Source organism: Bactrocera oleae, chromosome 3 (assembly GCF_042242935.1).
Source record: "Bactrocera oleae isolate idBacOlea1 chromosome 3, idBacOlea1, whole genome shotgun sequence".
Lineage (NCBI taxonomy): Eukaryota > Metazoa > Arthropoda > Insecta > Diptera > Tephritidae > Bactrocera > Bactrocera oleae.
In genome coordinates, this window is record NC_091537.1 from 30063136 (window position 1) to 30085215 (window position 22080).

Below are 22080 nucleotides of genomic sequence, written 5' to 3' on the forward strand. Positions count from 1 at the left end.
TTATGTCTCTGACGCATTTAGTTATCGATTTTCCACACTTTTAGGAGTTTCTAACAAAACCATTTTATGGGGAGTGGGAGGGGTTTAACCATTTTCACAGGGTGGGTAGATATGCTAAAAGAATTTGAATTGAGCAAATGTGGTTAGTAGGGCTGGGGACATGCTCTTTTTACAAAATGAATGTCCTTCGCTCATGCATTTGTTGTACTAAATAACAGCCTTGTATCTTATTGTGGGGCTTAGTTATAATAATAATAATAACCCAACGATTACCCTCCTCCCGCCCAACCGATGCGAGGGGCGCAATCCGCATACGTGCGGAATTAGCCGAGTCAGAAAAGGCAAGAGAGTTTTTTAAGTGTTGAGATCTAAAACTGCTCAGCTACAGAAACAAAAATTTTAACAGCTAAGATTTATAGTTACAATATAATAAATTGTTACATTTTCATTTATTAAGAGAAAACAATAAAGTCTTTTTAATTTTGAAAAGTGAGTCAGATAAGTCAAATGTGCTGGAATGAGAATTAAAATCATGACATATACGGCGGAATGGCTCGTTTAGTTCAAGATTTGATCTACAGGATTTTAACAGTAAAAGTCTAAACTGCCTCGAAAAGCGAATCGGGATATTAAATTTAATTTCAGACAGGAGAAAAGAACTGCAAACTGTTTCAGCTTAGGTCCATATTAACTCCCAAATCAACATAGTTAAAAACTTGCTTCAGAATATGACGTTTTATAACATAAGAAGAGGGGTGCACAGATCTACGGGAAAAGCACATCGTCTTACATTTATTCAGATTTAATGGCAAATCATTTCTATCACACCATGCAACCATATTGTTTAAGTCTGTTTGCAACAGACATCTTTCCTCAGTTGAAGTGTATGATTTAAAGAGCTTTACGTCGTCAGCGTATAATAAAATTTTTGAGAATTCTATTACTGAAGAGATATCGTTAATAAACAACAAGAACAGAATCGGGCCAAGATGACTACCTTGCGGAACACCTGAAGAAACATTAATTGTATCTGAAGGTGTATCCTCATATATCACTCGTTGTGCTCTATCTTTATGTGTTCCTATCTTTATAGAAGCTACCCATTGAAGAAATCTTGGCTGAAAACCCAGCAGATCAAGTTTATGTATGAGAATCGAAAGATTTACTTTATCGAAAGCTTTGTCTGTGTATATAACATCCGTATGCTTATGTTCCCTAAAACCAAACCCTTTACAAATTCAAGCAAGTTACGAAATCCATGCTGAGATGAAGAAACTAACGGAGAAATCGAAAAGGTTATATGATCAGTGATGATAGCTTCAAAAAGTTTAGGTATAACTGATAGTTTTGCGATACCTCTATAATTTTCAATATTGGATCTAAATCCACTTTTATGCAAAGGAATTATAAATGACTGTTTCCATATTGAAGGAAATATATCGTGTTTAAGAGAGGAATTAAATATCCTTGTCAAAGGCAAGTAAATATATTTGGCACTATTTTTTAGGAAGCATGAGGGTATCATGTCTGGGCCGTAACTAAAAGATGGTTTTAACTTATTTAAGTTAAGTAGGATGTCTTCTTTAGAAATAATTGCAGCGTTAATTAAAGTATTCGAACACAGTACGTGCTGATAAGAAAAAGTTTTGGAAGAATTATTACAGTAGTTTGACTTGAAAAATTCTGCAAATATATTGCATATAATAACATTGTCAGTTGAAATGACAGATTTGTATTTCATCGCGGACGGAAACTTGGAAATCCTGCGTTTGGAGTTGACGAAATCATAAAACGATTTTGGATTACTTACAACATTATTTTTTACTTTATTTAAGCAATTATTATAACATTTTTTGTTTAGGTCAAAATATTGTCAACGCAATACGGAATATTTAGAATAGTCGACAAGTGAATCGATATTTTTAAAATGTTTAAAGGCTCGAGTTTTTCTGTTTTTATACTCTCGCAACCTGTTGTTACAGAGTATAATAGTTTTGTTCACCTAACGGTTGTTTCTATCACCTAAAACTAAGCGAGTTAGATATAGAGTTATATATATAAATGATCAGGATGAAGAGACGAGTTGAAATCCGGGTGACTTTCTGTCCGTCCGTCCGTCTATCCGTCTGTCCGTCCGTGCAAGCTGTAACTTGAGTAAAAATTGAGATATCTTTATGAAACTTGGTAGACATGTTTCTTGGTACCGTGAGACGGTTGGTATTGCAGATGGGCGTAATCGGACCACTGCCACGCCCGCAAAACGCCATTAATAAAAAACAAATAAATGGCCATAACTAAGCTCCGCAATAAGATACAAGACTGTTATTTGGTACACAGGACAGTTAGAATTTTTTTTTTAAGTGGGCGTGGTCTCGCCTCTAATAGGTTTAATGTGCATATCTCCTAAACCGCTAATGCTATAATAACAAAATTCACTGGAAGCAAATGTTTTTAGCACTTCTATTGACGGTGTGAAAATAGTTGAAATCGGGTGGCAACTCCACCCAATCCCCATATAACGGTACTGTTAAAAACTACTAAAAGCGCGATAAATCAAGCACTAAACACGCAAGAGACATTAAATTTTACCTCAAGGATGGTATGAGATGACTTTATAGGAATCGCGTTCAAAATAAGACAGTGGGCGTTACACCGCCCACTTTTAGGTGAAAACCCATATCTTGGGATCTTTTTAACCAATTTCAATCAAATTTGGGACATAACATTATTTTTATATTTCCATGTTATGATACGAAAATGGGCGAAATCGGATTACAACCACGCCTATTTTCCATATGACACCATTTTAAATTCCACTAAATTCTTTCACTTTCCACTATGCAAATCAAGCAACAATGATTATATCTGCGTAAAACTTTGCGTGAATAATATGTTTAAAGTATGCCACCTTGTGACCAAAAATTCTCTAAATCGAGCCACAGCTGTTCAAGCCCCTAGGTACTGAATATGTGGACCCCAGTACCTATAGTTGACATTTTACCGTAAATATCGGCCATTGTGTAAGATATATAATTGAAATTCATATAATAGAATAAATAAATCAAATTATCGATAATAGTATGTCTTTGTTTCAAAATTCGGTTGAATCGGATCAATAGTTCTTGTAGTCCTCATATATCTAATATAAATATTTTTGAACTTCCGCGTGACTTTATACCGCATATGTGAGTTATCTCAAAGAAAATGAGAGAGCGTGTTTTACTCATAACAAGATCAAATCGGGCTAAATTTTCCTTAGCCCCCATGTATCTAATATCAGGATTTTCGAACATTCGTCTGACTTTAGTCCATTTGATTGGTGATGGTATGTGAGGTACCTTAATGAAACAGTGGGAGCATTTTATTAGTCTGTGGCATGTTAGTAGTATGTGGTATTGGAAAAAATTAATAAAATCGGGTTAATACTGCCCTCAAATTCCATATACAACTTATAATGCCTTTCGTTATTCTAACCAGTTTTATGCCGAATATGTCGGTCAGTGAGTATTAATATTTTGTTTATATAGAAAATTGCTTCAAAATATGTTCTCGAGTATAGCTGAGCAATGTCAAAATTAATAAATTTCTATATCCCCAATATATATATGATTTCCGTCTTTCCACCTGACTTTACACCGTCCCGGTTGATCAACGTGATATTTTAACGAAATTAAGTGGAAAAGATTTCTTAAATATTATGTGGTTTGACGCTGAATTAGAATGAAATTAGTATATACTAAGTCTAAACCTCACACCTTCATATAATGAATTCCGATTCTCTGGTTGACGTTTGCCACCTAAGCTTATAATATAAAATTTAGCCACTTTGGTGGAGTTAATATCACATTCATACTTATGTATACCTCACTTCAAGCAATAAAACTGAGACTAAGTTTATGGCCTTTAATATAAGTCAATAAGATACCAAATTTGATTGTAATTTAATCACGATATCATTTAATAATGGATGTTTAATTCAACATTTTTTAATATACGGTTTGGAGGAGTTTTCTGGTCTTTGATTTTCCCAGCTCACATGTACTACTTATGGTATAATTTTTTTCGTCAATTTGATAATTTAATTAAATTAAATGGACAGGTTTTCTTAAAAATAATGTATATCGCTGCATATGAATGAAATTGGTCTAGACTTTGTTTAAACCTTATAACCCTAATATACTGATTTCCGCTCATCTGGTACAACAGCAAGATCATATACCCCACATATTAAATCTAACCCCTTTGGTTCAGTTTATATCACATATACATACCATGTTTGAGTTAAATAGCTTCTTTTTATAAAAGTTAACATTTCGAAGAAAAAAATAGTATTGACAAAAAATAAATCTATGATCAATAACATAAGTTAATAAGATACCAAATAATAATCGAGTAATGAATGTTGAATTCTTTCGCAACATTTTTATACTTTCGCAACATGTTGCAACAGAGTATAATTTTGTTCACCAAAGAGTTGTTTGCATCACCTAAAGTGATAGATATACTTAGATTTCTATATACATACATATATTTACTCTAATATTTGGTGATAATCAGTGGTTAGGTATATTTTCTCAGCCATCATGTTGAACTTATTATAAACAAGTAAGGACGGGCTAAGTTCGGATGTAACCGAACATTTTATACTCTCGCAAAGTCAAATGGTATACTCGTTTGAGATTTCTTTGTGGATTGACTGATATTTTCGGTAGAAGGTCAACTATAGGCACTGGGGTCCACATATTTAGTACTTAGGGGTTTGAACAGTTTTGGTTCGATTTAGACAATTTTTGGCCGCAAGGTGGCATACTTTAATTGCATTATTCACGCAAAGTTTTACCCCGATATAATCATTGTTACCTGATTTGCATAGTGGAAAGTGAAAGAATCAGATGGAATTGAAAATGGTGTTACATGGGGAATAAGCGTGGTTGTAGTCCGATTTCGCACTATGACATAGAAACGTGAAAAGAACGTTATGCACCGAATTTGGTTGAAATCGGTTGAGCAGATCTCAAGATATGGGTTTTCACCTAAAAGTGGACTGTGCCACGCCCACTGACTAATTTTGAACGCAGTTCCTATAAAGCCAATTTATACCATCTCAGAGATAAGATTTAATGTCTCTGGCGTGTTTAGTGCTTGATTTATCGCGCTTTTAGTAGTTTTTAACAGTGCCGTTATATGGGGAGTGGGCGAAGTTGACACCCGATTTGAACTATTTTCACACCGTCAATAGAAGTGCTAAAAACATTTGCTTCCAGTGAATTTCGTTATTATAGCATTAGCGGTTTAGGAGATATGCACATTAAACCTATTAGAGGCGGGACCACGCCCACTTTTTAAAAAAAAAGTTTTAACTGCAGATGCCCCTCCCTAATGTGATCCTGTGTACCAAATAACAGTCTTGTATCTTATTGCGGAGCTTAGTTATGGCAAGTTATTTGTTTTTGATTAATGGCGTTTTGTGGGCGTGGCAGTGGTCCGATTACGCCCATCTGCAATACCAACCGTCTCACGGTACCATGAAACATGTCTACCAAGTTTCATAAAGATATCTCAATTTTTACTCAAGTTAGAGCTTGCACGGACGGACGGACAGACGGACGGACGGACAGACAGTCACCCGGATTTCAACTCGTCTCTTCATCCTGATCATTTATATATATATAACCCTATATCTAACTCGATTAATTTTAGGTGATACAAACAACCGTTAGGTGAACAAAACTATTATACTCTGTAGCAACAGGTTGCGAGAGTATAAAAATAGTGAGCAGTCACAAAATACTGAAAGTCACGCTAATCGTAGATTAGATTCCGATGTACGTCTGTCCGAACAAATTATCAATACAAATCAACATAGAACCAGGCGGGAAAATCCGCAAATTTGCTCTGAAGAGCAAATAAGAGATACTCGAGGTCATAGGTCTCGGCGTGAAGACCCCGAGGTTCGATTTGTTGAGCAAGTTGCAAATACTGTTCAACATAGAACAAAGCGGCAAGATCCCCAAATTCGCTCTGAAGAGCAAATAAGAAATACTCGAGGTCATAGATCTCGTCGAGAAAATCCTGAAATACGTTATGATGAACAAAGTAGGAACACTAGGGATCATAGAGAACTTCGCGCAAGAAATCCTGAGTATAGGAATTTAGAGCGCATTCGTGATCAAATGCAAAAGGAACATGCAAGAAGAAATCCTGAAATAAGGAGAGAGGAGCGTGATAGAGAATCACAACGTCGGCAGCTTAGTAGGAGTGGTATTAGGGAAGAAATTTTGAATCAGAGACGTCTTAGACAAGGTCAAGTTCGCCTTCGTAGAAATAACCCACTCAATAGACAAATTGAAAACCAAAGGCAGTCCCAACGAATCCGATTAACGAGAGAAAATAATGTTATAGAAACTGATAATAGTGGCAATTTAACAGATTTCAAAAACATATATTTCCAAAATATAAATAAGGGCCCTACAGAAATATGTATTTGCAGCGACGGCTTATGGTTTTCACACCAAGTTCGCAAATTAAATTTCGAAGCTATTGCGCAAGGTCACCCGAATGCTGCATCCGCCTTCTTTTTAATGCAAAAATTTCCTTCACAAGATGGAAATTACAATTTTTGTGCTACTTGCAAAAATGCGATTGTTAGAAAGAGCGTTCCAAAAATATGTTTAATTAACGGTCTAGACTTTCGTGAAATACCGGATTGTTTGAAAGGTTTAACCCCAATTGAAGAACGTCTCATAATGCCTAGATTGCCTTTTATGACAATCCGTCCGTTAGGATATCAAGGTCAGAGTTTGCTCAAAGGTGTTGTTGTTAATATACCAATTTCTGTTAACAACATTGTGACATCTCTACCAAGGTCCTTTGATGAGGCTCATGTTATACAAATTCACTTAAGAAGGCGTTTGGAATACAATCATGATTACATGATCGATACCATACGCCCCGCAAAGATTATGGAAGCTTTGCAGTTCTTAGTGAATACCCCTCTGTATCGTGAGCACAATATACATATTAATGAAAACTGGATTTCAGAATTTAATAACCAAGAAGAAGTTCCGTTTGTTGCATCTGCAGAGGATTCCCGATTGGTTCAATCTTTTCATGCGGCACAAACTTCTCATGATAATCCCTCAGGTAATAATATTCCCACGGATCTTTTACCTTCAGAGCTAAATCCAGGCGGTCAAGAAACTCTTTTGGACAATATGCCTGTAGAAAACTTAGACTATAACCGTTTAGTTATAGCGCCAGGTGAAGGACAAAGACCAATTGACATAATTCAAGATAATAATTCAGAAGAGTTGTCATTTGGAACAATATACGTTGGGCAGAAGCGTAAATGCTCTGAAACGTATAGCAAGATAATACGTTCTGAAATTCGCCGTTTTTACAGAAGAGCGTGTACCATTCCAAAGTTGTTCTATGATTACAAAAAATTAGAACTGCTACAAATTAAGACATCCATTTGCCTTAGAAAGTTTTCAGGTCGCAACCGAGTTACGGCCCAAAATCTATTAAACGAAAACTTTGTTCAAAACTTGATTCAACACAATGATGGTTACAAGGTTTTGAAAGGCGTTAGATCCTCACCTGCGCACTGGGAAGCTGAGAAGAAAAAGGCAATCGCTATGATTCGCCAATTTGGGCTTCCAACCTTCTTTATCACTTTATCGGCTGCAGAATCTCAGTGGGTTGAGCTTTTGGTCATCCTCTCTAAAACTGTTGATTCTAAAGATATTTCGGAAGAGGAAGCCAACAGTTTAACAATCCAAGATAGATATCGCTTAATTCGGTCAGACGCGGTTACTTGTGCTAGATATTTTGACTACCGCTATCGACAAATTCTTAAGCTTTTTAAAGATAACGCCGGCATTGTTGGAGAGCATTTTGTTACAAATTTCTACTGGAGAGTGGAGTTTCAACAGAGATCCCCGCATGTACATGGCATGTATTGGCTTAATAATGCTCCCAGGATCAACCTTCAAGATCCTCAGACATTCCCTGATGTCATTAGTTTTATTGACAATTATATTTCTACCGATGGTTCGATCAGCCACTTAGAAAATTATTAGGGTTATCAAAAGCAAAACCACAGTCGGTCTTGTACTAGGGAAATAAGAGGACAACAGTTTTGTCGTTTTGATATACCATATCCACCAATGCCTTCAACGCAATTACTGTTACCTCTTACAGAAACAAGTCAAAATTCAGAAAGACACAAGGAAAACTTTTTCAAAATTCAAAACGTTTTAAATTCAAATATGACTACAGAAGACATTTATAATTTAAACGATTTTGAACACTTCCTGTCTGATAGTAGAATAAATATGTCTTTTGATGACTATTTGTTAGCCCTTAGGTCAAGTTTAACAAAACCCAAAATTTTTCTAAAAAGAAAATTACAGGATCGCTTTATAAACGCTTATAATCCTCTGATTTTGGAACTCCATAGAGCAAATATGGATATCTAATATATACTGGATGAATATGCTTGCTGTTCATATATAATTAATTATATTAACAAGTCTAACAGGAGAATTTCTAGGCTCTTAAATGAAGCTATATCAGAGGTAAATGCTGGAAATTATACTATTAAGCAAAAACTTAAACATATAGGTCACAAATTTATATCAGGCACAGAAATATCTGCACAAGAAGCAGTATATTGCTGCATTGGGCTCCATCTTTCGGAAGCAAGTAATGCAGAAATATTTATAAATACCTCTCGACCTGAGGAACGTGTTCGAATGGTAAAACCTACAGCGGAACTTCAGAACCTTCCTTCAGGTTCGACTGAAATATTCGTAGCCGGTATTTTAGACCGTTATGTTCAAAGATCCGATCAGTTAGAAACTCTTTGTTTAGCTGATTTTGCATCTAGGTATAAATATTTTAAATCTAGTAGAAGAGCACAAGATAGTGATCATGAAGAAGTTTAATTTGATTAAGACCTCCTAATGAGCCAATAACGGTTGAAGTAATAATTACGAAAATGATGAAATTGTTTTGTATGATGTAAGAGATTAGTATAAGAGGGGCAATTTTTTGTTATGTTATTAAAGTGAGTGCATTTATTCAGAGAGGGAAGACGATAACTTACCAGAAAGCGGGGTTGTCATGTCTCTTAAAGACGGTAGCGGTTTTGTGAAAAAACGTACTAAACCTTGTATTATTCGGTATAGAAGCTTTAACCCAGATTTGGCCAGAGTTGAGTATTTCCGCGAAATGTTAATGCTTTACTATCCTTGGCCGTATGAACAGCAAGATCTCATTGAAAACGATAATGAGCAGACTTGCAAAGCACATCGTATTATAATTGAGGAAAATCAAAGAAAATATGATGTTTTTGAGCAAAGAGAACTTGAAAATGTTCTAGAAAGTCTTTATAATGAAATAGACGTGGACGAAGGTGCTCAAAATGAACTACCTATCGTGGAAAATGAGTTCAGAGTGTTGGCACTTCCAGAAATAAACCCAAATATAAATTTGCTGGACTTGCATGGCGAAGATTCAACAGATAATGGCACTGAATCTGATTGCAATATTAGACTTATTAAACTACCCCCTTTAATTCCAGTTGAGGAATTATTTTCTTTAGTTCAAAGTCTAAATACTAAGCAAAGAACCTATTTGACACATTTGATGCACCACCTAAAAACAAATCTCCCATTTTATGAGTTCATTGGCGGCGGTACAGGTGTAGGAAAGAGTCGATTGATATCTGCAATATATCAAGCTCTTAACCATCGTTACAATTCTACACCTTGATCCAATCCAAGTTCCTTAAAAGTTCTTCTTTGCGCACCTATGGGTAAAGCAGCATTCGGAATAGGTGGAATGACCCTTCATTCAATATTCTCTTTACCTGTTAATCAGTTGAAGAGAGATTTGAGGCCACTTAGCAATGACACAGTGAATTCATTGTATTCTAGACTTATCGATTTAAAATTAATCATAATTAATGAAATATCGATGGTAGGTGCTCGTATGTTTAGCTCTGTTGATGCGAGATTAAAACAAATTTTCAAAACAGACAGCCCCTTCGGTGGTATACCGATCATAGTGTTTGGTGATTTGAAGCAACTCTCACTTGTTGGAGATAGGTGGATATTCTCTCTTAATCCCAATGATGCATACAGCACTTTAGTTGGTTCCCCTTTGTGGAAGTTATTTAAATACTTTGAATTAACAGAGATAATGAGACAACGGGAGGATCAGGCCTTTGCAATTGCATTAAATCATATGGCATCTGGTACTATGACATATGAGGACATATCACTCATTGAAACTCGAGTAGTTAATTTCGAAGAAGTTCCCGATGATGCCATACATTTATTTTGGTCCAATGAAGAGACAAATAATTTCAATGCCCTTAAGCTCAGTCGAATCCCAACAGAAGCTTTCCTTTCAACTGCAAAAGACTCAGTTAAAGGTATTGGTATAAATGAAAATGATAATATTTTGGAAAGAGTTAAACTTTTCAAAACTTCTGAAACGCAGGGACTGCCCTATGAATTGACACTAAAAACCTCCGCCAAATATATGATTACAGTGAACATAAACACGTGTGATGGCTTGGTTGCAAATTGATTTCCATTGTTATTTTCCAACAATTCTGTGGATTAAATTTTTGGAACCTTCTGTTGGTTTGATAGCACGATCAAAAAAGCCTCATCCTCTAGAAAGTTCTTGAACACCAATTGAAAAAGTTCTAAAATCTTTTCAATATAAAAGAAATGAATAAATTTCAATTGAAAGAAATCAGTTTCCAGTTGTTTCGGCTGAGGGAATAACTATTCATAAAAGTCAGGGTGCCACATATAATAACTTCTGCAGAAGGTCTATTCATCATAGGAAATTTTATTCCTCCTAACAAATTTTCTGAATCGGATCCCGTATTTAGGGAACTGAGGGAATTGAACACAAATAAAGCTTTGACCACAAGTTTGAATTTTATGATTTCCCGAACATCAGGACATCAAATTTTATTCCATAATGTTCAGAGTCTTCACGCTCACATTAATAGTATAAAAAGCGATCTTAAGATATTTTATGTTTTGTAGAAACTTGGAGTTATCCTTGCGAAAGTTTTGATATACCAGAATTTACTCCAATTAACGAGCTGAAGATAGATAGCACGGAAACAACCAACAGAAATAAACGGGGCATTATAATATATGCAAAGCATAGTATTGCTTGCTCTATAGAATCAAAGGCTGTAAAGAAAATTTATTCAGGCCGCAAAGTTTTAGAAGCGGTTTTGTTTAAGTGTTTCAATATTAATATTCTAGTTCTATATAGAAATTCAGCATTCTCTGGCAGACAATTAATTGTAGACCTTCAGGAAGTCCTTACTTCTGAGTTAGGCAATCAAAATGTGCTAATTGTTGGAGATTTTAACATTTGTTTAATGTCTACAGGGACTGCAATAAGAAATCTGCTCCAAGAAAAAAACTTTAGTTCCCTGCTTGGTGCAGAATATTCAACTACACCTGCCGGTACACAAATTGATTGGGCATTTTCAAACATGGATCCTTCCCATGTAAATGCAATTACTTTTGAGACAGTACACAGCTATCATGACAGTATTTGTGTCTCTATTTCGAACTAAAGTTTTCAGACTTAGTGCAATAGTTCTTCATTTTTTTTCCAAATATAATCGAATTGGAATGGTATAGGAATTTGGACAGTAGTTTTTAAGACAATTTTAAGAAAAATATGTAAATAATCTAATTAAGAAAATTTAAATTATATATATAATTTGTTATTATATATGATATTATTGTATAAATATATGATAGAAATTAAGTAGTATAAGGAAAAAGAAATATAATTTGGATATATGTATAAGAATCTCTACAAATATTTATGTTTAATATTGTAAATATTATATACAAATTAATATAATAATATTATATCATTTTTAAAGTTGTTAATATTTATTATTTTTAAGCTAAACATGTATAATAATATCGATATAATAAATAAAAAATGTTATTCATTGTTCAAAAACGATTTCTCTTCATACTTCTCAATACAGTTGTAATGCATTCTATATAAAATCAATTATAAGCGTATACAAAGAGCACAAGAACGATTTCTCATAATTTGAGTAAATTTAGTTTACAAATTGCTTTAATTATTTTCACTGTGAGTGAAAAGTATATAACTAAGGCAACAGTTCCTACTTCTAATTATTAAAATAAATAAAGAAGTCTCAAACGAATATACCATTTAACTTTGCGAGAGTATAAAATGTTCGGTTACATCCGAATTTAGCCCTTCCTTACTTGTTAAAATTAGCTTTTGCAAAGTTGAACCGAGTACGGAAGCACGAAGTTTGATAATTATTATCGCGTACATTGCTTATGATTTCGACAGATATTTCCAAAGCAGGATGATACGAATCCTCTGGTTGAACAAGAGGATTACTCTGAATAACGGACCACTTTGAAGAGGTATCAACGTATAGTAAATCTAAGCATTTACCAAATTTATTCGGAATCAAATTAATTTGGTTCAGACCCAACTCGGACGTTTTTTCGAAAAACTCATGAAAACATGACCGATTGCAAATCGGTACGATGTAGTCATTGAAAGCTTTCCACGAAGCACACGGTAAATTGAAATCTCCTAATACGATTATTGAATCTGCATTATTTGCCATCGAAGTAGCACTATTTATTAAAGAAGCATGCTGCATGCATACAGATAAGTCCGAATGGGGTGGTATGTAAGACAGGGTTAAATAAATAAAGCAACTATTAACATATACTCTAATACATTTTAATTCAAATGAGTCGGTTCCTGGAACAAGAACATCTTCAGATGGGATAGAGGAATGTACGGCAAATAGAAGACCTCCACCGATTCTGTTCAGTCGATCACATCTAAATATTTGAAATTCGCTATTTAAAATCTCATTATCAAAAATGTGAGGTTTTAACCATGTTTCTGTAAATCCAATTATATGGAAATTAAAATTTGAACTGTTAAATTTTGATAATAAGTGCTTAGCGAATTTTTACCACTCAGTTTTTTATATCGGTGGTTGCTTTTGGTAATTTAGCGATGTTTTCCTCAGTTTGACTTCTAAATTTAGGCTTAAATTCGCGTACAAAAGCCCCAGGTGGACTCAGACAGACAGTCACTCTGAATTTAACTCGTCTCGTCATCCTGATCATTTATACATACATAACTCCATATACATATATTTGGATTATTTTAAGGTGATAAATAATCGTTAGGTGAACAAAGCTATTATATTCTGTAGCAACATGTTGCAAAAGTATAATAAGCGAATACAACAAAGGTGATTAAAGAAAGTTGAAAAATATGTATGAGGAGAGTGGCCACTTTTTGCCAAAATTGATAATATAATCAAACGGATAAAGTTAAGAAACCTTCTATATGCTCAGATAATCTGAAGAGGTTTAAGAAAGTTTACAACAGAGAAGTTATTTAGTTGCCACTTGTTTGAAATTTATGTTGATAAACCCACCCTGTTTACAATATGAGTATAAAACTAAAGAGGTTTAAAGGACTTAGAGTCGAAAATAATTTTGCAAATGGTTGCCACTTGTTTAAATTCATTAAACGTTAATTAGAGTGTTTCGCGAAATAATTATATGATAAATGGAGTGATTTGTGAAAGCATAAAATCAAAAATTTGTTAATGATGAAGATTGCCATTTGTTTAAAATGTTTAATTCCATCAACTTATTAAGATAAAAAAAACTACCATGTATGTCAGTATAAAAGATGTTTAAAAAATCTTCGAATTCACAAATATTTCTTTCGAGACAAAATTTAAGATTGGCAACTTACCTATTTAACCTATTTCTTATAATTGGTGAATACAACGAAGGGTACAGGGGACGTTAACAATTGTTGTCAATTTAATTTAAATTCTGAGAATTTTTCAGAACACCTGTCACCTCTTTGAATAGCAACATTAAAGCAGACGGATGCAATAATAAATATTTATGGTATATTTATGTACATAGGAAAATATGCAATGCATAAGCAGTTTAACTATTATCATTCTTGAATAAGATTGGAAACAATTATATTTCTGTTGCCTCTGGATAATTCTACTTCACTCGCACTTAGTTTTGCCCCAATATTTGTGCGATAAAATATTAATATTTCGTTTAGATCAAGTCAGTATTTATATACCAAGCGTTGAATTTGTTTCTTTTCAGAAACGTTTTCCCGGACAATCTTTTTCAGGCATCCTTTCAACAAGCGCACACTGTTTACCTTCCCAAACCAAGTATTTTGCATACATTCAATGAGACACTTAACGACACCGCGATTGGTACCGAATTCGAACCGGCCGAAGAGATACAAGCACAACAAGGCGGTGATGTACTCGAACCCGCGCTCATACGTGTGGTACAATATCGCAGCGGCACCAACACGCTCGGCATCGTCTTCTTTTGCCTAGTCTTCGGCACCATATTGGGCACGATCGGCGAAAAGGGGCAAATTGTGGTGGATTTCTTTACGGCCGTCTTTGAGGTTATCATGAAGATGGTCACCTGCGTCATGTGGCTCACACCCATCGGTATTAGTTCGGTGATAGCTGGCAAGATATTGGGCGTCAACGATCTGCATTTGGTCATGGAGCAGCTGATGTGGTTCATACTCACCAATCTGATTGGCGTATGCCTATATCAGTTCATTATAATGCAGGGGATTTATTTTGTATTCGTGCGACGGAATCCATTCAAATTCTACGCCGGACTTATACAGCCCATGCTGACCGCTTTTGCGACAGCCTCAACGTAAGCAAACATATCTACATATGTAAAACTATGTAACTATCTTGTATGTATGTAACATAAAACGCATAACAGCATACATACATACATACATATGTACTTATTGTACTGCCTCATAACGTATCTGAAGTCTATGTATCTGTGATAATTGCATTTTTGATTATTGTACTTGTATATTCGAGAAAGCACTTTTAAATGTCTGACATTGTCTCATAATGATATATATGTATATGAGCACGCTCGTATTATACATTATATACATATACATTTATATATATAATATTATATATAACAGTATGTCCTTAACGTTGGCTACATTCAAGTATCCACTTGCCACACCGGCCTTTATACATATAAACAAACAAAAATTTATACATATGTATGTTTATATGTATATACTATTTATACCATTATATAACATACATATGTATATTTTATATGCAGTTGTGTGCACATGGCCTGTGATTAATGAATGCAGCACCGTTAGACCTAATTTTAATTGCTACAAATATTTTTTTCCTTCTTTTTGGTTTCCAATTTTTTATTTGCATTTAAAATTTTTATTTTGAAAAAAAAAACATAAAAACGTAACAAATCGAAATGCGTCATTTGATAAATAACCAACAAATCAACATAAAACTGAAAATGTTTACAAAAATAACAAATCAATAACCAAAATTTTATAAAACCATGATAAACATCAAACTCAAAATGGCCGACTGACTGTTCCCAACAAAATGGCTGTGCTGTACTGTGCTGTACGTAACGCGTTTCTTGTAAACCGCACCTGAAATCTCTGCATCACTTTATCGTCACCTCGAAATGACAATACTTCTCATCGAATCCTGAAATCTTGAAAATTCGTGCAAGTGCAGTGCTGCTGCTCTACCGATCACATTTCGTTGCATGAATGACAAGTTGCGTGTGGATCAGCGGATCAGCCGTTTCGTGCTACCGATAGGCTGTAACATCAATATGGACGGTACGGCACTCTTCATTGCGATTGCCTCGATCTTTATCGCCCAGATGAGTGGCATACCGTTGGGTTTTGGCGAACTGGTCACGGTTTTATTGACTTCGACTGCGGCTTCTATGAGTTCGGCTAGTGTTCCGAGTGCTGCTCTGGTCCTGCTGCTTGTGGTGCTTACTGCCATCGATGCTCCGGTACAAGATGTTACGCTACTCTTTGCTGTCGATTGGTTTGTGTGAGTATCTTTAATTTTATGTACATATATATAAGCTGTAGGTTTCAAAGCTTACCTACAAGAAAGTGTTAGTTAATATTGCCAATGAGAACTAGACTTAAAACAAAACTGATCTCTTCAGGCAATATTCTTAAATTTTAAGAAGTTGGGTCGGACTTCTTCTTTCTTCTTATAGTATGTACCTATATCGAATGTGTAATTTTTGTTAACGTTTTTCATTTGCCAAAAACCCTTTTTTAGTTCTCTTATGTAACCAAAATTTACAAGAAAGACATTCTTTTAAAGGTCGAAGTCCTATATGACAAATATAATATTAATAGGCACAGCATATTCGACCTGGAAAACCTCTGATTATATTTTCTAGTAATCATTCAACAGACAGACTGGAAAGTTCATGCCATTTTAATGAAAAGTTGATTTTTTCGGCTAAATTCGATTGAACGATAGATGCCATCAAAGACGATACCTGATTAAAGTTATCACCTTTTTCGATACCATTTTATAGTATAATAGGTCTTTTACTTCGAAAGCGATTTCAGTCTCGGCGATTTGTTTTCAATGAGCATACTCTCGAAGTCTGAGGACAAAAACATGTCGATCACATAAAATCCAAAAAAAAATGTAGGTACAAAAGCTAGTAGAAGTAATTTTACTATATTTTTTTATCGATTCGAGAGGCGGTGTATTGGATATTATATTTTGAGCCCACATGGCACCCAGTTTGGATAGAGTTTTCGCTCAATGCCTTCCTTTAATATCTTTAGAGCGTAAGCAATTTTGATTCATTTTATTGTCTTTAAAAATCATTATGTGTTTTTTTTTTGATGTTTTGGTTCTTAACAGCCTCTTTTGGACATACACTGAATTCATCGTTTTCGGTGCTCATATTGCCAGTATAGAATTTAAACAGTCTCGTACGAATATGTCTGGATAATGTTAGTTCTAACTGCAATTCTACTTCTTCTTTCATAGAAACTATATGAAATTTTACGAAGTACGTATTAGGTAGGTTCTTATTATATTTTGATTAATGGCACGATAGTGCATAGGAGCGATAAGTAATATTTTCTAAACTGCTTTAACGACCTTATATCTATCTATCTATCTTATTTTTTTTGGTTATTTTGCGAATCTAATCATATATCCATATACTAATTTTAGAGATCGCATGCGCACCACTAATAACATGCTGGGCGATTGTTATGCCGCCGCCGTCGTTGAAGAGCTATCACGCAAAGAACTAATGGCACTGGATGCCGCTATACTCTATCAGGTAATACAATCGGCTTTGATGCCTAAGTATACAGAAAAACAGTGTCAAAATTATACCATAATCAACGAAAAACGTTAGGAATGTACTTAGGTAATTCCATATATTACATACATACATAATCCATATAAAGTTAGAATAACTCAAACATGCCATGCTATTGCTATGCTCACTAAAAATCCGATTGCAGATGTACTACACGCGTTCCGAGTGTACATGGCGTTCAGCGGCCACCGCTAGGCAAAATTATTGCGCCGCACAACGAAGTGACAAAGTACAGCTACCATACCACTTATGTTGCCAGATATTTCTAAAATAAACTTATTTATTCCAATTTCTCTTTAACTTTTACTTATTTTAACTTTTATCTTCCCATTTCTTTCGTACAGGAAGTGCCAGTTGGTACGCCAAACGGAAATGCCTTGCTTGAGGGGCAAACCGAGTTGGATAGCAAGTGCTCGATGACCGATTCGGTGGTCATCGATATCAATAATGTGATCAACAGCAGTAATTTGCAGAAGGAGAATACTGGTTGTCGCGCCTAAAATTATAATATTACAATATATTCGAAAATTCACATACTCAACAAGTGTGTAGGCGCACGTGCACTCTCATTAACCCAATATTTATACTACGCAAGGAAATAATTTTTAAGTATGAGAACATATAAATTCTTTACATGAATTAGATTTGGTAATTAGGCGGGATTTACCTATACTATGTAATTCAAATATATTTGAATTTAGTTTCTAGTTATTTTTTAAATATTTTTGGCATAATTTTCATGCTCCTCATTAATTGCCTTGAAAATATTTCTCGTAAGAACCCATTCCTAGGTGAAACTAAATTATCTGACGGAAGCATACAGGGTGGTTCATATAGTGTAGTTTGTTTCTCTCAATTAGAAATATTAATTGGAAAATATTTTTTTGGGTATCATTTGTTTAGTCAAAAAAATCTAAAAATTTAAGGTTCGGTTCGGTACGTTTTCTGCCAAAAATTAAAATACAAATATTTCTTTTACTGATTTAAAAAACTTAAGACTTGAAACTCGACACTATGGGGTTAATAAAATATTTCTATGCGTGAAAAGTAGTATTTCTCTACCAAATAAAGAAGTTAGAGTTCATATTACCACAAGATTGTACCGTAAGTGCTGCCAGCTTGTTTGAAGAACTGGTATAAAAGACAACTTCTATAGCTTTGCCCGTTGACGTCTTACTTATTTCACTTTATATTATTTCATTCCCTTCTACGGAGAATATATCTCTTCATTTTGTTCCAAATATTCTAGCAAAAACAAAAATCCAAAAATGGTTTACCAAAAGGAACAGTAAATTAAAAACAAAATGCAAAATGTGTATGAATCACCCTTTTTACACTTACATAAAAGTACTAAACCAAATAGAAATATGAACATTCATAAATCAAAACAAGTAGAGTAGTGACCAGATCAGCATTCATCAAGTATTGACATAAACAATAAAGCCAACAATGAATAACAGAAAAATATATTAACATCAAATCCTATAATATATTATATAACGGATGTAGCAAACATGTATTAGATATTACATGACGTACTTACATAATTTATGGCATACATACAAATATATATGTATTTATATATTATATGTGTGATTTAAACACCACATTAAGTATTTAATAAAAACAAAAGCAAACAATGTAATCCAATGACTAGAACTAATCCGATAACACCTACATATGTACTATACCTATATGGCAATGTTTACATACTGTTAGGATAGCATTTATGTATAATATGTATGTCTGTAAACACCCCAACGTGACATTTAGCGTTGCATCCGTAAATAATAGAGACTGTTAATTTTTAAAAAACGTTGCAAAATTTTTTGAAATTTATATGTATGTATCTATGTGCATAAGTAAATTGTGAGCCCACCAATTGATACGGTGTTTTTGTTTCTCAAAATAATTTACCAACAATTTTACACTATAACAGAAAAATGTTCCCTGTATGAGTATACAGTAAAAACGGAGTAGAGTTAACCAAATTAGCCAGCAAATGTTTATAAAAGTTCATAATTATAACATACCGACCTACTAGCAAACTAAAAAATAAAACAAAATATAAATATTATATAAAATATTGTAATAATAAATAAATCAATAAGATGTCGAGCAAAGTTTTTAGACAAAGCCACTTAAGTACATATATATATGATTTTAAGCAAACTTTAAAAATCTATAAATATATATTATATTTCTCTTAATTTAGCGCTTAAAAATGTATATGTATAATTTTAGTGCGGAACAATATTTGTACATATCTGTATATTTATGAAATTCGTAAGATTTAAAAAATATGTATTCATTGCATCATAGACGAAATACCCACTTTCATATGTACGTAAACACATACTATATACGTACATACTTACATATATACAGGTATTAGTAGAAAGTGTGATACAATGTTGACGAGGATATTTGGTAATGATTGGGAAGCCTATTGTGTATCTCAGTAACGTTTGTGATGTTTTGATATAAGAGTTATAATAATAAATTCTTGGAAAAAATTTTAATTTCGATTTTCTTTTATCTATATACTTATAATGTAGAAAACATCGCAACCCTTGATTTTTAGGGATATCTCATGAATTCAATCTAGAAAACTTATTTTTTGGTTTTATTTTAATGTAGAAAAATATAGGTAAAACGAAAAATTGGGTTTGGTTCATAATTATGTTATTTTTTTTGTATTTTTTCTATATTTACATAGTCAACCGTCAGATGTATATATTTACTTTGTTTTAAAAATTGAGCTTTAATACTATGTTCGCACCGACACAAACTTCGTGTTTTCATAGACAAAAGAGGTTTTCAAACGAAAACTTGTGTTTTCATCCATACAAAATCTGTCAAACGAAAACACAGTTTTCGCTGAAAACCCCTTGAAAACTTACATTCCACTCATTATAATCGGTGCCTGCTCTAGTTTAATCGATATTATTAGAAGACATATTTTGCCAGCCCTAAATGTCAGTTAACAATTTGTTTACATTCCATAATTGGCCCAAACGTACCCTACAAGAAACTGCTGATGGGTTCACCAATACACTCACATTTGATATATCAGTACTGTTAATTTACATTTGCATTTTTAAGTTCAGAACTTTCCGCTGATTGGAGAAAGACGTACGCAGAGATATTAAGAGGAGGAGATGGCATCAAGTGAAAATTTATTTTTATATTTTCATATTTTATTATTTAATTTTATTTTCGTTGCATTCCTTTTTATATTCAGGTATATTATTATAACTAATGTTGATTAAAAGTTTGAAATTTATTAAATAAATAAAAATTATATTATCTACTGCGCAAAAGAATTTTTCACTTCTGATAGCGTTTCAGTCATAACTGACAATTTTCAGCTATGACGGATTTATGGACAGCAATGACTCAGAAGAAGACATGAGAGTGAGCAGTATAGATATATAGTGAATCAATTCCGAATACCCATGTGTTAAAGAGAGATGCAAACTCGCACACATACGTTTGTTTACATTAGTTTTTGCACAAGGCTATTAAGAAAATGATAGAAACTTTGTTCTGCGCGCTGACAAAATTTTTTCAGCTATGACTGTCATATTACCCATCAGATGACCGGCACTGTTCTTGTAGGGTACATAAAAAAGTAAACAAATAGATGTGTGAACTGTCAATGAAAACTCAGCTAAAACACACAATGTCGGTCAGAACGACTTTGGTTCCACAATCCACAAATTGTGTTTTCAAGAGGATTTCAATTCGGTGCGAACATAGTATAAGAGTATTTACTGAATAAGTAAATTTTGAAATTCTCCGAAATGATATTTGCATATGAGTTCATAACTAATTGAGTAGAGTACTCAATACATATATAAAAACTCAGTCTTTTCGACGTAAAGCTCTCAAAAAACTTATTAGCTGAAGATAGTTAAAACTTTCAGCTCAACCCTCCATACTACAAATAAAAATAGAAGTTGGAGCAAATATTCATAAAATATATTGAAGTATATCAAATTTTGTAAATTAAGAAAACGACATTCAATATCGAGCCAAATACCAACGGAAAATATAATTTACCATAGTTTCCCTCTTCTCTTTTCAACGGGAACCTTCATTTCAAAAAGTGAAATAATTATAATAAATTACTTTTACTTCGGGATTTTTCACTAAAACTGTAGTTTAGCAATATTTTATTATGCAAGGAATAGTTAAGAAAAAAATTCTTACATTTTCCATATTTTAAAATGAAGGGTGTCACAAAATTTACGCTAGATTGGTATTAAATAGAAAAAACAGTTATATTAGTCTTTCATTTGTATTTTTTTTATTGAATCATAGAGTACATAGGATAAGGTCATTTATGAAATAAAACTTGAGTTGAATGCGCTCCACGGCTTTCGAACTCATTTTCCGGAATTTTCCATGACTATTCTGTGTAAATGTCGCTGAATTTCATTGGAGCTATGTTGAATCTCCTCCTTTAAAGCACGCGTGGTTGTGGGCTTTTTGCAATAGACCTGTGGTTTTAAATAACCCAATAAAAAGAAATCTTATGGTGTTAAATCACACGATCTTAGGGCCAATTCTGATCACTAAAACGAAAGAGTACACGACCTGGAAATGTTTCATGCAGTAATTGAAGTGTTTCACGGACTGTATGATATTTGGCACCGTCTTGTTGAAACCACATATTGGCCACATCAATATCATTAAATTTCGGCAAAAAGAACTGGGTTATCATGTCGCGATATTGAGCACCAGTCACTGCTTGACTAGC

General features: G+C 33.8%; 1 protein-coding gene across 2 annotated transcripts in view; it reads left to right on the forward strand.

Moving 5' to 3' along the window:
* The window catches only part of Eaat2 (Excitatory amino acid transporter 2), a 50064-nt gene extending 30227 nt beyond the window's left edge, over positions 1 to 19837 (forward strand). For both annotated transcript variants that reach the window (XM_036375814.2, XM_036375812.2), the window contains 4 exons: positions 14214 to 14798; positions 15671 to 16000; positions 17162 to 17273; positions 17660 to 19837. In XM_036375814.2, coding sequence (XP_036231707.1) covers positions 14214 to 14798; positions 15671 to 16000; positions 17162 to 17273; positions 17660 to 17815 — 1183 coding nt within the window. In that variant the 3' untranslated portion in view covers positions 17816 to 19837. The remainder of the gene's footprint in view (positions 1 to 14213; positions 14799 to 15670; positions 16001 to 17161; positions 17274 to 17659) is intronic.
* The last annotated feature ends 2243 nt before the right edge of the window (positions 19838 to 22080 follow it).